Consider the following 13,271-nt stretch of genomic DNA (forward strand, 5'->3'; position numbering starts at 1 on the left):
CCATATATATAAAATGGATATAATGATTCAACAGTTAAAAGTAAAGGGGAATAAGAACTTCAGATTGTTAGAAGTTCACAACAATATTAACACGATACATTTTACTCCAGTGAAGATCCAGACGTGAAAGACCTTATATAGCAGAAAAGTAAACTAAAAGCATCACTAAAAAATCCCCTCACCAAAACCCAGCAAAAACATAAACAACAACAAAAAGTCCCAGTTTACTACTGGCTTTTATTTCATATGCAGCATATAAACATGGCCAGATCTTTTCTTCACAATCTTTCCACCAATAAATAAAAACACAAGGCAATGTTTTAATTTCAAAATTATTTCAGCTTTGCAGTTTGGACTTCCTTTCTCCGAAACAGAGCTTAATGAACATGAATATCTGTCAAAAGAAGGGAGCTTCCATACAACTATGTAGAAAGTGTTCCTGTGCTCCTCTATGTCCATTCCCTAAACTGGCAACAATTGGTACAAGTAACAGACTGAGAATTTTCTGGCTATGAAAGTGTTGCTAAACACCAGTAACTTGTCCCCAGGTTACTTGCTGCAGTTCTGTTACAAACATAAGCATGGCACACGCAGACCTACAGGTAGAGAGACAGTTATCCCACAGGCTGGAAAGCGTGGGCTGGAAAACATGATAACCCACTGCTGCTGGGTGTTATGTGTAGGGGAAGCCGAATCACAGGCAGATTTAGATATTAAAAAGGCTGCAGGAAACTGCTGAGGTTCACCTGTTCTGTTCCAATCCAGACAAACTAGTGGAAAATGAAACTGTGCCTGGGACATTTTCATTCCAATGTGACACAACTCATGCAGAACTGAAACCTCCCAGGTGAGGTTTACAGCCTCCTTGTTGCCAGAACTGCACTGCTGGTGACATCTGACCCAACCACTCCAGGAGTACCCCTGGTATATGTCTACATGAGCTAGAAGCTCCAGTTTGACTGTAGTGGAGATGGAGCCCAAATATTGATTTGTGAAAGTATATGATCTTGCAATATGAATGCAGAAACTTCCTAGCTTGACACATCTTCTTCTGATTGTTGTTCAAAAGCAACCAGCGCAGGCAGCATTTGCACAGATTTCACACAAATCAGCGTCTCGGACTGCCATGTCTGTTAGAGAGAAAAGAGATGGTTTCAATGAGATGGCAAGAGAATTTCTGGGAGAACAGAGCCACATATCAAGGCATTTGGAGACTCCTTTTTATTACTCTTGTATGAGTTTTAATGTTCTTTGAAGTTGTTACTAAGTGAAATTAGTTCTTGCAAAAATATGGCTTAAAGAGTTAAATTGAACGTGAATTCATTGCAGAAACAATGGGGACATGTGGAGGCAAGAGAACAATAGGACGTCTTGTGGGAGGGTGGTGCAGATATGGCTTATAGAATTATGACATTTCTTACATTGGTAGTATTTCTTCCTACAGTGTCAATTATATTAAACAGTAGATAAATGCAACATAACAAAATTAAACAAACAAACAAAACAACAGACACTGTAGCAGTCAGTTCAGGAATTGTTATGTGTGTCTTGCAGACAGATCATGCCAAAGAGTGATTCATCTCACTTGATCTTACACCTCTTTTAGGTTACCTGGAAAAATACCTTCTTCTATACTGATTGAAGAGAGCAATTAGACCTGCTCACAAGATGTAGTTAGCTAGAATGACTGATATAACCCTTGGTTGTGGGCTCTCACTTTAAGTCACAAGAGTTGTTGTGCAGCTCCTCGGAGGAAGTTCTTCCATGGTTACAGCAGCCTGATCTGCAGCCAAGCTCAGCACAGCAGGAATGTTCTTCTAGGGGGTTCACACCTAATGTAGTCCAACCCTCACAGGAGGGGCAGGAGAAAGGCAGCATGGACTCTCTCAGCTGCTTTAGAAGTGACAGAACGGTAATTAAATGTCTTTGCTTGCTGCTATTTGAATGTTTATGGTTGAAAAGTGTGACAAAAATGGCAACTATGTAATATGAGATACATACTCAGCCTCTCAAAAATCATGGCTGCATCTTCTCTTTCGCACACGGGTTGAAACTCCTCAGGGAGAGACTTTTCATCACATGGAGAATAGCCAGCCATTGAAACAACCATGCGAGGGTTACTGGGTCTGTTCTCATCCATAAGCTCCTTTAGCTTCTTCACAGACTCAAGCGAGAACTTTAAGTCTCCATCCTATGTAGACAGAACCAGAAACAAAAGGCATCAGGAAGTCAGTCATTAGGCAAATCCGTTCCATTTCAACCACGAGCTCTCCCAAAGACTGTAGTAGAGGGAAAAGACAATGTTGAAACAAAGCCTAGATAAAGCCAGTGCTGACTGAAGGCAAAATGACCAGCTCTTCAAGGCAAAGACCTTTCAGAGCAGCAGCGAGACCCGGTTGGCTGGTCACCATGTGTCACAGTGGATGGAGCCAGAATTAGTGCATTTCTCGTTCCCATGACAGAGACCCACGAAATCTGGGGTCAAAAGGTACAGGCTGGGAATCTTCAGCCTAGAAGAGAGATGACTCGGAAATACATGGTAGAAATTTACAAAATCATGAGTTGAATGGTGGCAAATGGGAATTTATTTATTTCTTCTAACACACCAGTAGAGAACTTCCAAGTGCTGGCTGTCATGTGGCAGGCTCTAACCACACAAAAAGAGTTATTCCCTCACATTACACATTATTAAGAGCTGAAATCCTTCATCTCAAGGTACTGTGGCAAGTTCCCATTAATTTACTACTTGTCCACACAATTAAGGGAACACAAATTATTGGCAGCATAAGACACTTCTGACTGAAGTGTCTCATATCAAAAGCCTCAGGAGGACAGGATATTATTCAGGGAACTATTACTCAATGTTTTAGACGCTGTGCCTGTTAACAGTCATGCTCTTAGTTTCAAGTGAATCCCACAGTTGAGGTCATAAACTTAAATTGCAGGTGTTGCAACTGTTAAGCTATGTGCATAAAGTCTGAGAATGTCTGCAGATAATCAGAGTTTGGCCTAGAAGAGAAAAAAACATTTTCAAATTGATCCTTAGCATGTGTTTTAAACTGGTTGAATGACCAACATGTAGTCAGTATGATGACCAAGTAACACCTACTCATTCAAGGAAATAAAGTGAAGCGGCTGACAGAGCATGAGACCAAGTATTGCCACTGGTGCCATAGTCTCATGAGCCCAGTGTTGGATAGTGTGAGATAGGGGGGAGGTAGCTGGTTTTGGTGCCTTGGGATTTTTTTTGCAGAATCACAGAATTTTCGTGTTAAAGAATTAAAAATTCCCATCCAGATAAACTCCAGCCATGCATTTGCTTAACAAAGTCAAACTCTTTTCTACTTACAATCGGTTTATGATTTTACACAGGTTAATTTATCCACCATGGCTGCCTATTAATTTTTCCTGTATAAATGCAGTTCTGCATTCAGTTATTGGTCACAGACCTCAAAAGCATAAAAGAGAACTAGAAAAGGATGGATTTCCATGGATACAGTTTCAGAGAAAACAGAAAGTAGGAATTAACCCTGAGATGTGTATGTCCTGGTGACAAAAAACAACAACAGAACAACAAAAACATGAAACAAACCCCCCACCAACATCAGTTAAGAAAGATGTATTAGAGAGAGCTCAGGCTGAGCAGTATTCCCCTCCAAGCTCCAAGTGCGTACTGTGTTGCTGAACTAAGAGATTTTATCACAGAAATATTCATTCAAGATCTGTCATGGAAAGTGTTGAGATAGTGATAATCAGTCTTCAAAAACATGACACGAATCAAATGAAATTCACTTCTGCTTTGCAAAACATTTTGTTAAATGAACTACTTCTGACATACTACAGGAGAGGGAAGAATTGGGAAGAGTTTCAGAAAACAAGAGCATAAGCCAACTTTGTGCACCAAGTAATTAGTCAGACCTTAGGGACCTTAATAGAACAAGTGAAAGGAGTGCAACGCACGTGCAGAGCACACTGCACATATATGGGGGGAAACACAGATTTAATTATTAATGAGATAAGACTTCAAACTAGAAACAGGAACCAAAGCTGCACTTCCTACACTTTTACCCAACCTGGAAAAAGCTATTCTCATTTAGTTATTTTTTTATGCCTCCAGGTGAAAGACAGGTTTTTTTTCATTAAGCAGGAAGCTATCTGTTCCCCTGGAGAATCCAAATGTTAAAGGATGCTTAGAAAAAAAGGAATAGCTTAAACCTGCTATCTCTGTATATCTCTGACATCCAAAGGAGAAAAACAGGATATTTCAAGTCACAAAGATAGTACCTTATCCCTGGAAACCTACTGTGCAAATATAAAGAAAGCACATAATTGTTTAAGGAATATTAGTTCTCTTGATACTCTCAGGAAGTTATTTACATTGCAACCAAATTGAAATCTCCCAAGCTGTTTCTAAGAATGAGTGCAGACAGATCCAACACACTCATAAGAACAGGCAAGAACACTGAAGTACCTTCTTAATTGCTTTCATGTTGCATACAGTATCAGTCATAGGTGCTGCGTATTTTGGAAAATTTGATATAGCCTCCTCTAATAGCTTATTGCCTACTAATATTTCATTGGATCCAGCTAAGCATTTCTTTCACCTTTTTTTTTGTGTGATATGTGTGTACGCTCCAACACATAAGCTTGCAGATCATTTTCATAGAGTTCTTGCAGTTCCCTAGTTCTTGCAGCTTCAAAACACGTAGGGTTATGTGCAAAAGAAAACTCTGGAAATGCAGTGCCTCAGTCAGCAAGGGATATCAGAGCAGTGAAAGGGCTGATGAAGTTAATTAAATTGCAGCAGCATGTTATCAAATTCTGCATCATTTTACAGAAAGAAAAACTAAACTGTAGGAAGATGAAGTTGGATATCAAGGCAGAGCAAAGCAAAAATTCAGGTCTGTGAGTTCAGTTCAAGATTCCTGTTGCAGCCACAACACTTCACATAGTATCAGTACTTTATTGAACTTGCGATAACAACAAATTAAAGAGCAGAAAACTCACCTGAACATAGACTTCCTGGGAGCTGTGCACCAGTAAAAGGACTGCAAAGACCGTAAAGGAAATAGAGCCTTTCATAGTGCCTGCGAAGTATAGCCTTTCCTAACCTGAATATATTTTATTTTCTCTGGCTTTGGTCTTTCTTTGTCTTCCGTTTGTGCCTCTAAGACTTTCTCTCGTCTTAGCACTCAGACTGGTGAGCAGTCAGAGCTCTACGCTCCCAGTGCAGAGCTGGAGCTTTATAAAGACTTCACACAACATTTTCTTGGTAATCCATTAATCTAGGCTCTTTATTGACCTATAATAAACCCTCAGTGGACTATCGGTTACCTACTAATTAGCAGAGTAGGCCAGTCACACCCAGGCAGGTTTATGAGTGTCTCCCACTTTGAGAAACTCGTCATGACACACACACTGGCAAAACATTCTGGCCTACAATAAAAAACTGGTAGAGATTGATTTAACACAACATCTGAAGCTCAGTTTCCATATGGGAAATGCGCTCAGGTTTCTGACCACTTCCAGCAGAGCTGTGAGAAAGAAAGAGATTTGGAAGGAGATAAAAAAACCCACAAATCTGTGATCTGCTCTAGGTGTTCTGGCTTTAGCAGGTGGGTTGGACTGGATGATCTCCAGAGGTCCCTTCCAACCCCAAACATTCTGTGATTCTGTGATTGCTGGCCAGTCATTTCTCTCCTCTGGGGACTCTAGGGACTAAGACAGTAGCAACAGACTGAGGCAGAGGAACACAGGTTGTGCCTGTATGCAATCATACATAAAATATCACCTTACAGCTTTTTGTATTAAAATGGACACACAGAAAGGCATAGGAAGTGTCACTAAGGATAAAGGATGCCACGAATCAAATCTATTTCTCTGTGACTTCCAGTCTTATACAGAACAATGATAATGTCTCACAGATGGAGAAACATCAAGATGCCTCATTCAGCTCAGTTCTGCCCATCAAGCTCAGGTCCTTGAATCTGTAAACGCATTCTGGAGTATGGTGGCTCTGGAGTAACAACAGAGGAGGGCAACAGTTAGTTACTAAGAATCACAGAATAACAGAATTGTTAGGGTTGGGAGTGACCTCTGAAGACCACATAGTCCAACTCACCTGCTCACGCAGGGTCACCAGAGCAGATCACACAGGTGGGTCCAGGGGGTTTGAATGGCTCAGAGGAGACTCCACACCCGCTCTGGGCAGCCTGGGCCAGGCTCTGGCACCTCCCAGCAAACAAGTTTCTCCTCATGTCCAGATGGAGCCTCCTGTGTTTCAGTCTGTGCCCGTTGCCCCTCACCCTGGCGTTGGGCACCACTGAACAGAGTCTGGTCCATCCTCTGACACCCACCCTGAGATATTTATAAGCATTGATAAGATCCCCCCTCAGCTTCTCTTCTCCAGCTCAACAGCCCCAGCTCTCTCAGTCCCTCCTCATAAGAAAGATGCTCTAATCATCTTCATAGCCTGTCACTGGACTCCCTCCAGTAATTCCTTGTCCTTCTTAAACTGGGGAGCCCAGAGCGGGACCCAGTAACTCCAGATGAGGCCTCCCCAGAGCAGAGCAGAGGGGAAGGAACAACCTCCCTCACCTGCTGCTCACACTTTTCTGAATGCAGCCCAGGTCTCATTGGCCTCTTGGCCACAAGGGCACATTGGTGACTCATGGCCAATCTGTTGTCCCCCAGAATTCCCAGGTCCTTCTCTGCAGAGCTGCTTTCAGCAGGTCACCCCAACCTGTACTGGTGCCTGAGGTTGTTCCTACCCAGGTGCAGGACAATACACTTGCCCCTGTTAAACTTTGTCAGGTTCTTCTCTGCACTTCCTGAGCTTGCCTATGAGGAGGTTGTGAGAGACAGTGTCAAAAGCCTTGCTGAAGTCAAGGTAGACAACATCCACTGCTCTTCCCTTGTCTACCCAGCCAGTCACATCATCACAGAAGACTATCAGGTTGGTCAAACATGATTTCCTCTTGGTGATCCCATGCTCACTGCTCTTGACAACCTTCTTTTCCTCCACATGCTTGGACATGATGCTCACAATGAGCTGTTCCATCACCTTTCCAGGGATGGAGGTGAGGCTGACTGGCCCCTAGTTTCCTGGGTCGTCCTTCTTGCCCTTTTTGAACACTGGAGTGACATTGGCTTTTGTCCAGTCCTCAGGCACCTAAATCCTCTTCTCCAAGACTGTTCAAAGATGATGGAGAGTGGCTTTGCAATAACATTTGCCAACTTTCCCAGAACTCGTGGGTGCATCCCATCGGGGTCCATGGATTTGTTCATGTCCAGATTGTCTAAACAATCTCCAACCTGATCCTCCTCAATCAAGGAAAGTCTTCTTTTCAACAGGCTTTCTCGCCTATCTCTAGGGTCCGTGATACCCGAGGGCCAGTTTTAGTAGTAAAGATGGAAGCAAAGGCATTCAGTAACTCTGCCTTCTCTGTATCATCCTTCACCAGGGCACCCTCCTCATTCAGCAGTGTACCTACATTTTCCCCAACCTTCCTTTTGCTGGTGCTGTACTTGAAGAAGCCCTTCTTGTTGTCCTTGACATCTCTGGCCAGATTTAATTCCAAGTGGAGTTAGGCCTTCCTCACTGCAACCCTGCACACTCTAACACCCACCTCATATTCCTCCCAGGTGGTCTGTCCCTTTTTCCACACTACATAAACATCCTTCTTCCACATGAGTTTTGACAGGACCTCCTCAGTCGTCCATGTTGGTCTCTTACATTCTTTCCTTCATTTCCTGCTCAGGGATGCATCGGTCTTGAGCTCAGAGAAAATGATGTTTGAATATTAACCCTACCTTCTAGAGCCCTATCCCATGGGATTCTTCCAAGCAGGACCTTGAACAAGCCAAAGTTTGCCCTGCTGAAGTCCATGCTTTTAGTCTTACTTACTGTCCTTCTTTCTCCACACAGGATCCTAAACTCCACCTAAACTCATCCTAAACTCACGGTTGCTGCAGCTAAGGCTTCCCCCAACCCTCACATCTCCAACCAGTTCCTCTTGGTTTGTTAGGACCAGCAGCACAGCTGTCCTTGTTGGTTCCTCCACCATCTGTGCCAAAAAGTTGTCACCAATCATCTGTAGGAACCTCCTGGACTGTTCATGCTTTGCTGTGTGTCCACCCCGCAGATGTCAGGGTCATTGAAGTTTCCCATGAGAACCAGAGCATGTGATTGTGAGGCTACTTCCAGCTGTCTGCAGAAAGCCTCATTGACGTCCTCCTGATCAGGTGGCCTGAGAGAAACTTTCTCAAATCTCAGCAATGTTTGATGCTGGCAAAGTCTCTAATTAGTTCTTACTGTATTCCAATCTATTGCTAAGATTACAATGAAAACCATCATGCTGCTTGGTTTAAAATTCCTGAAATGGAAGCAGCCTAGAGTTCCCAGGCAGTGGGATTGTATGGAGGGAACAAGACTTCTCTTATTCAGTATACCCCAAAAATGTCAGTAAGTTTGAAGCTGTCATTTACCTGACAGCGCTGACTGCTTACTGATAGACTTTGCTTCTCTCCTTTCCACCAGTCCAGTCTACTCCTCATCCATGCAATCTGAACCCCTAGGAGCATCTTTATTATCACAAAATTAGCTTCTTTTCTCTGCTTTCTGTGCTGTCAGAGCCAACAACCAACAGCACTTGCAACTCCAGAACAATTCATGTCTCTGCCCTTAATTACTCCAATATTGGTCAAGGGTATAACAGCAGAGGGCATAGAAACAGCCTCCTCCTACAAGCTTTGCAGGAGTCAACAGGACACAGACATGCCTAGCATTCAATTAGGTGAAGCCAAGGGTAAGAAACCAATTTAATGTAGGGAACAAAAAGATATATTGAGGGCATGAAAGGGGCAATTGAAACCCCACCTCTCATTACATACTTGGTTCCCAAAACCCAGGACACCTGAAGTCTCAGGCAGCAGCCCCAGAGTTCTCCTAGTTAGTTACTTGATGAGCTTTATTCATATTGGAGGCAGATCAATGCCCTCTGGGACTCCTCCAAGATCTCACAGATATCTCCAGGAGTGTTCTGGCTTCCTCTGGAGACAGCTGAAGTTGTGGGTAGTAGCCTCAAACTACTCCTAGGTAGTTCACTTAACTGTTTTGTCCATGTTGGAGGCAGGTCCATGCCTGGAAGCTCCCTGTGACTCCTCACAGGTATCTATGGGAGCGTGTTGGCCTCTACTGGAGAAAGCTGAAATCCCAGGGAGCAGCGACAGACTATTCTGCAAGTAGGAAGCCAAAGAGAATTGTGTATGTTGGGGCAAGGTCCATACCCCACACCTTCTTCAGACTCCTCCCAGGCAGTTCTGGCATGTTTTGATCATCCCTGGAGAGTATGGAATTTGGCAGGTAGTAGCCTCAGACTCCTCTAGGGAATCCACCTAAGGAGTTTTATCAATGTTGAAGGCAGGTCCATGTTCTGTACCTTGATGGTACAGGACCAGTTATTTGGAGTCAGTGATCCTTAAGGGTTCATTCTATCTCCAGATCTTCTATGATTCTCAATGTGCAAATAAGGAGGTTGCTGAAGTGGTTTTAATTGCTTTTAAAATCAATAACACATGGATTCAAGTGCATCTACTACATTCAGTTTCTGATGCAGTTTGGAGTTTCACCTGTAGTTCAAGTTCTCTAGTCCTTACCATCATAACATCCTATAATTAGTCACTTTAACACTAATCATAGAATCAGAGGATCATAGAATCATTTTGTTTGGAAGAGACCCTCCAGATCATCGAGTCAAATAATAACCTAATTCTAGCACTAATCCATGTCCCTGAGAACCTCATCTACATGTCTTCTAAACACCTCCAGGGATGGTTACTCCACCACTTCCCTGGGCAGGTTGTTCCAGTGCTTTATAACCCTTTCCATGAGGATTTTTTTCCTAATATCTAATCTAAACATTCCCAGGTACAACTTGAGGCCCTTTCCTCTCATCCTAGCACTTTACTTGGGAGAACAGACCAACTCTCTCCATGCTACAACCTCCTTTCAGGTAGTTGCAGAGAATGAGAAGGTCTCTGCTCAGCCTCCTGTTCTCCAGGCTGAACCCCCCAGGTCCCTCAGCTGCTCTTTGTAAGACTTGTGCTCCAGACCTTTCACCAGCTCTTGTTGCCTTTCTCTGAATTCTCTCCAGCACCTCAATGTCTTTCCTGTAGTGAGCAGCCCAAAACTGAACACAGGATTCAAGTGGTTGAATGCCTGGCCTCAAACAGTAGCGATCAGTGACACAGAGTCTGTTTGGAAGCCAGCAACTAGCGGTGCACCCCAGGAGTCAACACTGGGTCCAGTCCTCCTCAAAATCTTCACGAATGATCTGGATGATGGGGCAGAGTGTACCCTCAGCAGGTTTGTTGACACCAAGCTGGGAGGACTTTTGTCTGATTGAGAACTTCTTGTGAAGAGCAAAAAGGAAAGGCTGTGTACCTGGTTGAAATTTGCCCCTTTCTCTCAAGGTTAGTCTCTGGTTTGGGACAACTTCCTAAGTAACATGTACATCCCTGTCCAGTGATTCCCTGGACCTGTACCAGGCAGCAGCCAGGTTTCCCAGTGGGGTTTTCCATTCCTCCTTCCAGAAATGGGACAGAGTTTGCTCACACAGTGTCATACAGAAAGGATATTACTTTTCCCACATATTCAGACTTCATCATGAGACACATCAGATCAACAGGAACTGGGGAAGGCCGATATCAGTAAGCAGAAAAATAAAACTGGTAAAAGAAGAAATCCTGTTGTGTTGTTATTTATTACTGAAATCTCATCAGCTTGGCTACACTCCTGGAGTCTCTCAAGAGTTGATAAATTCGGGAAAATCACGCAGGGAGACTTGGCTTCTCATGGTATTTTGCATGTTAATGAGCCTTCTGGTTCCTGAACTGCAGATACTGAAAGAATGAACTTCTAAAGAAAGAAAAGGCTTTGTGAGTTCCATCCAAGTGTGGGGAGTGAAGGAGAGTTAGACAGGAAGGTCAGCTCATGGGCCATGTTGAGCACTGTCTAACTGCCCCCCGGCAGTGGCCATTCTCCATCTCCCAGGTTGAAAGAAGGCACACAAATAGGATATTAGGAAAAATTTATTCACAGAAAGGGTTGTGAAGCATTGGAACAGGCTGCCCCAGGAAGTGGTGGAGTCACCATCCCCAGAGTTGTTTAAAAGCTGCATTGATGAAGTGCTTAGGGACATGGTTTAGTGCTATAGTTAGGTTATGGTTGGACTTCATGATCTGGAGGGTCTCTTCCAACCAGAATGATTCTATGATCCTCTGATTCTATGATTAGTGTTAAAGTGACTAATTATAGGATATTATGATGGTAAGGACTAGAGAACTTGAACTACAGGTGAAACTCCAAACTGCATCAGAAACTGAATGTAGTAGATGCACTTGAATCCATGTGTTATTGATTTTAAAAGCAATTAAAACTGCTATCACTCAAATGGCAACACCTCTCAGAGAGTATTATTTTCCCTAAAAAATTTCTGCTTTCTATCTTTTATTCCTATTTCCAGTATGTGTGTGTGTGTGTATATGAGGAGCTGTTTATCCTGATTATTATATTCCTGGCCAGCTTTTTCTTCTTTGCCAGTACTGGATCCAGATGAGCATCCAGTGCCCTTGTTGGCGCTCCAGGAAGCTGTATTAAGAAGTTGTCCCAAGATTCTCCAGACTGTTTGTACCTCATTGTTCTACCTCGTCCATGAACACCAGGGCCATTACAGTCCCCCACAAGAATTGGCTCATTGACCTAGAGACTTAATTGAGTTGCTGACAAAAGAATTTTTATGCTGTAAGGGTGACACTGTGTTGGCAGTTATGAACCTCTCAATCAGGTTCAATGAACCTCTCTCAATGAGAGGTTCACACATGCCAACACAATGTACTGGCTTCTCTAATCCCCAGAGACAGGAACTAACCCTGCAAGAGCTGCATACATCTGAGCTGCCCATTCACACAGGGGGCATCCCCCATCCTCACCTTCCCTGTAGCTCTCTTTGGTAGAGCCTCTGTCCCTCCACTGCATTACCTTAAGTGAGTGAACTGTTCCACCACATCTAATTTCACCCCGAAACACCAGTGCTGCAAGGCTCCAGCTCCCCTCTGCCTGTACATGTTTGGGCTGCAGTCTGTCAGCTGTGGCACTGGGGCTGAGCACAGATAAACATGGTAACAGGGACCCAAGACCTCTCTTTGCTGGAGTGGTTGGCAGATGGTAATGCAACAAGGAAACAAGGTGCCCACAGCCTGCCTTGCAGTCTCCAAGGCCAGAGAAACAAGGCTGGGCAATGACACCTTGTCCAGAGAGGCATTTGGTGTAATAAACACCCACAACATTATCCCCCTTTGTAACTTCTACCTTAATTTTTACCCATAAGGACTCCACTCATTCTTTGTACCTCCCCAGGCAGAGTTCAAGACATCTGAGTTGCTCTCTCACATAGAGTGCAACTCCTCCACCTCGCTTTGCTGTCCTGGCTCTCCTAAATAGTACAGAGCCTTCCATGACAAAGTTCCAGTCATGTGAGCTGTCCCACCAAGTCTCTGTAATACCAATGAGATCATGGCCCTGCAAATGCACACAGATCTCTAACTCTTCCTGTTTATTCCCCATGGTACATGCACTGGTGTACAGACACATTGGAGAAGTACACAAGCAGGTGGGTTTTTCATGAGGGGTGCAGAAAGATCCACCACAGCCCTATGTATCCCTGAGGCGGTTGGCCTTCTGGTTCTTATATTGGGAGGCAGCTAAGGAAAATTTGTCGCTGCTCTGGTTGGCCTGGCTTGTTCCCCAGTTGGACATGATGGGATGAGCATCGCCACTTTGGACCCCACCCCCCGAGCTCGTCAGTTTAAAGCCTGCTTCACCTCATCCCTCTCTGCTTGGTGTCTCATCCCACAGCACGTCACAGATGAGCCTGATATCATCCCCCTCCACCATCAGGTCTAGTATAAAGCCCTGTCAGTGAGCCCTGATAGCTTGTGTGCAAAGACCCTCTTCCCCTTATGTGTAAGGTGAGCTCCACCTGACTGCAGCAAACCAGGTGCCATGTAGACCATCCCATTATCAAGAAAGCTAAAATTGTGTCAGTGACACCAACCACAGGGCCGTGTATTAAAATAGTGCACCCATCTGTTTCTTCTCATGTCATGGCCCACAGCTAGAAGGAGAGAGGAGAAAATAACCTGTGTTCCCAATTCCCTCACAAACTGTCCCAAGGCCTGAAGTCTCTTTTGATCGCCCTTGGACTACGGGT

The 13,271-nt window shown here is 44.0% G+C and overlaps 1 protein-coding gene across 1 annotated transcript; it reads right to left on the reverse strand.

Annotated features, from left to right (window-relative positions):
* Nucleotides 1-217: 217 nt before the first annotated feature.
* On the reverse strand, nt 218-5,225 carry LOC136111041 (guanylin-like). The gene is made up of 3 exons (XM_065854864.2): nt 5,008-5,225; nt 2,002-2,191; nt 218-1,130 (listed from the first exon to the last, which is right to left on the reverse strand). The coding sequence occupies exons 1-3, from the start codon at nt 5,080-5,082 to the stop codon at nt 1,063-1,065; spliced, it is 333 nt and encodes a 110-aa protein (XP_065710936.1). The 5' UTR covers nt 5,083-5,225; the 3' UTR covers nt 218-1,062.
* Nucleotides 5,226-13,271: the final 8,046 nt, after the last annotated feature.

This window comes from Patagioenas fasciata, chromosome 23 (assembly GCF_037038585.1).
Source record: "Patagioenas fasciata isolate bPatFas1 chromosome 23, bPatFas1.hap1, whole genome shotgun sequence".
Classification (NCBI taxonomy): Eukaryota; Metazoa; Chordata; class Aves; order Columbiformes; family Columbidae; genus Patagioenas; species Patagioenas fasciata.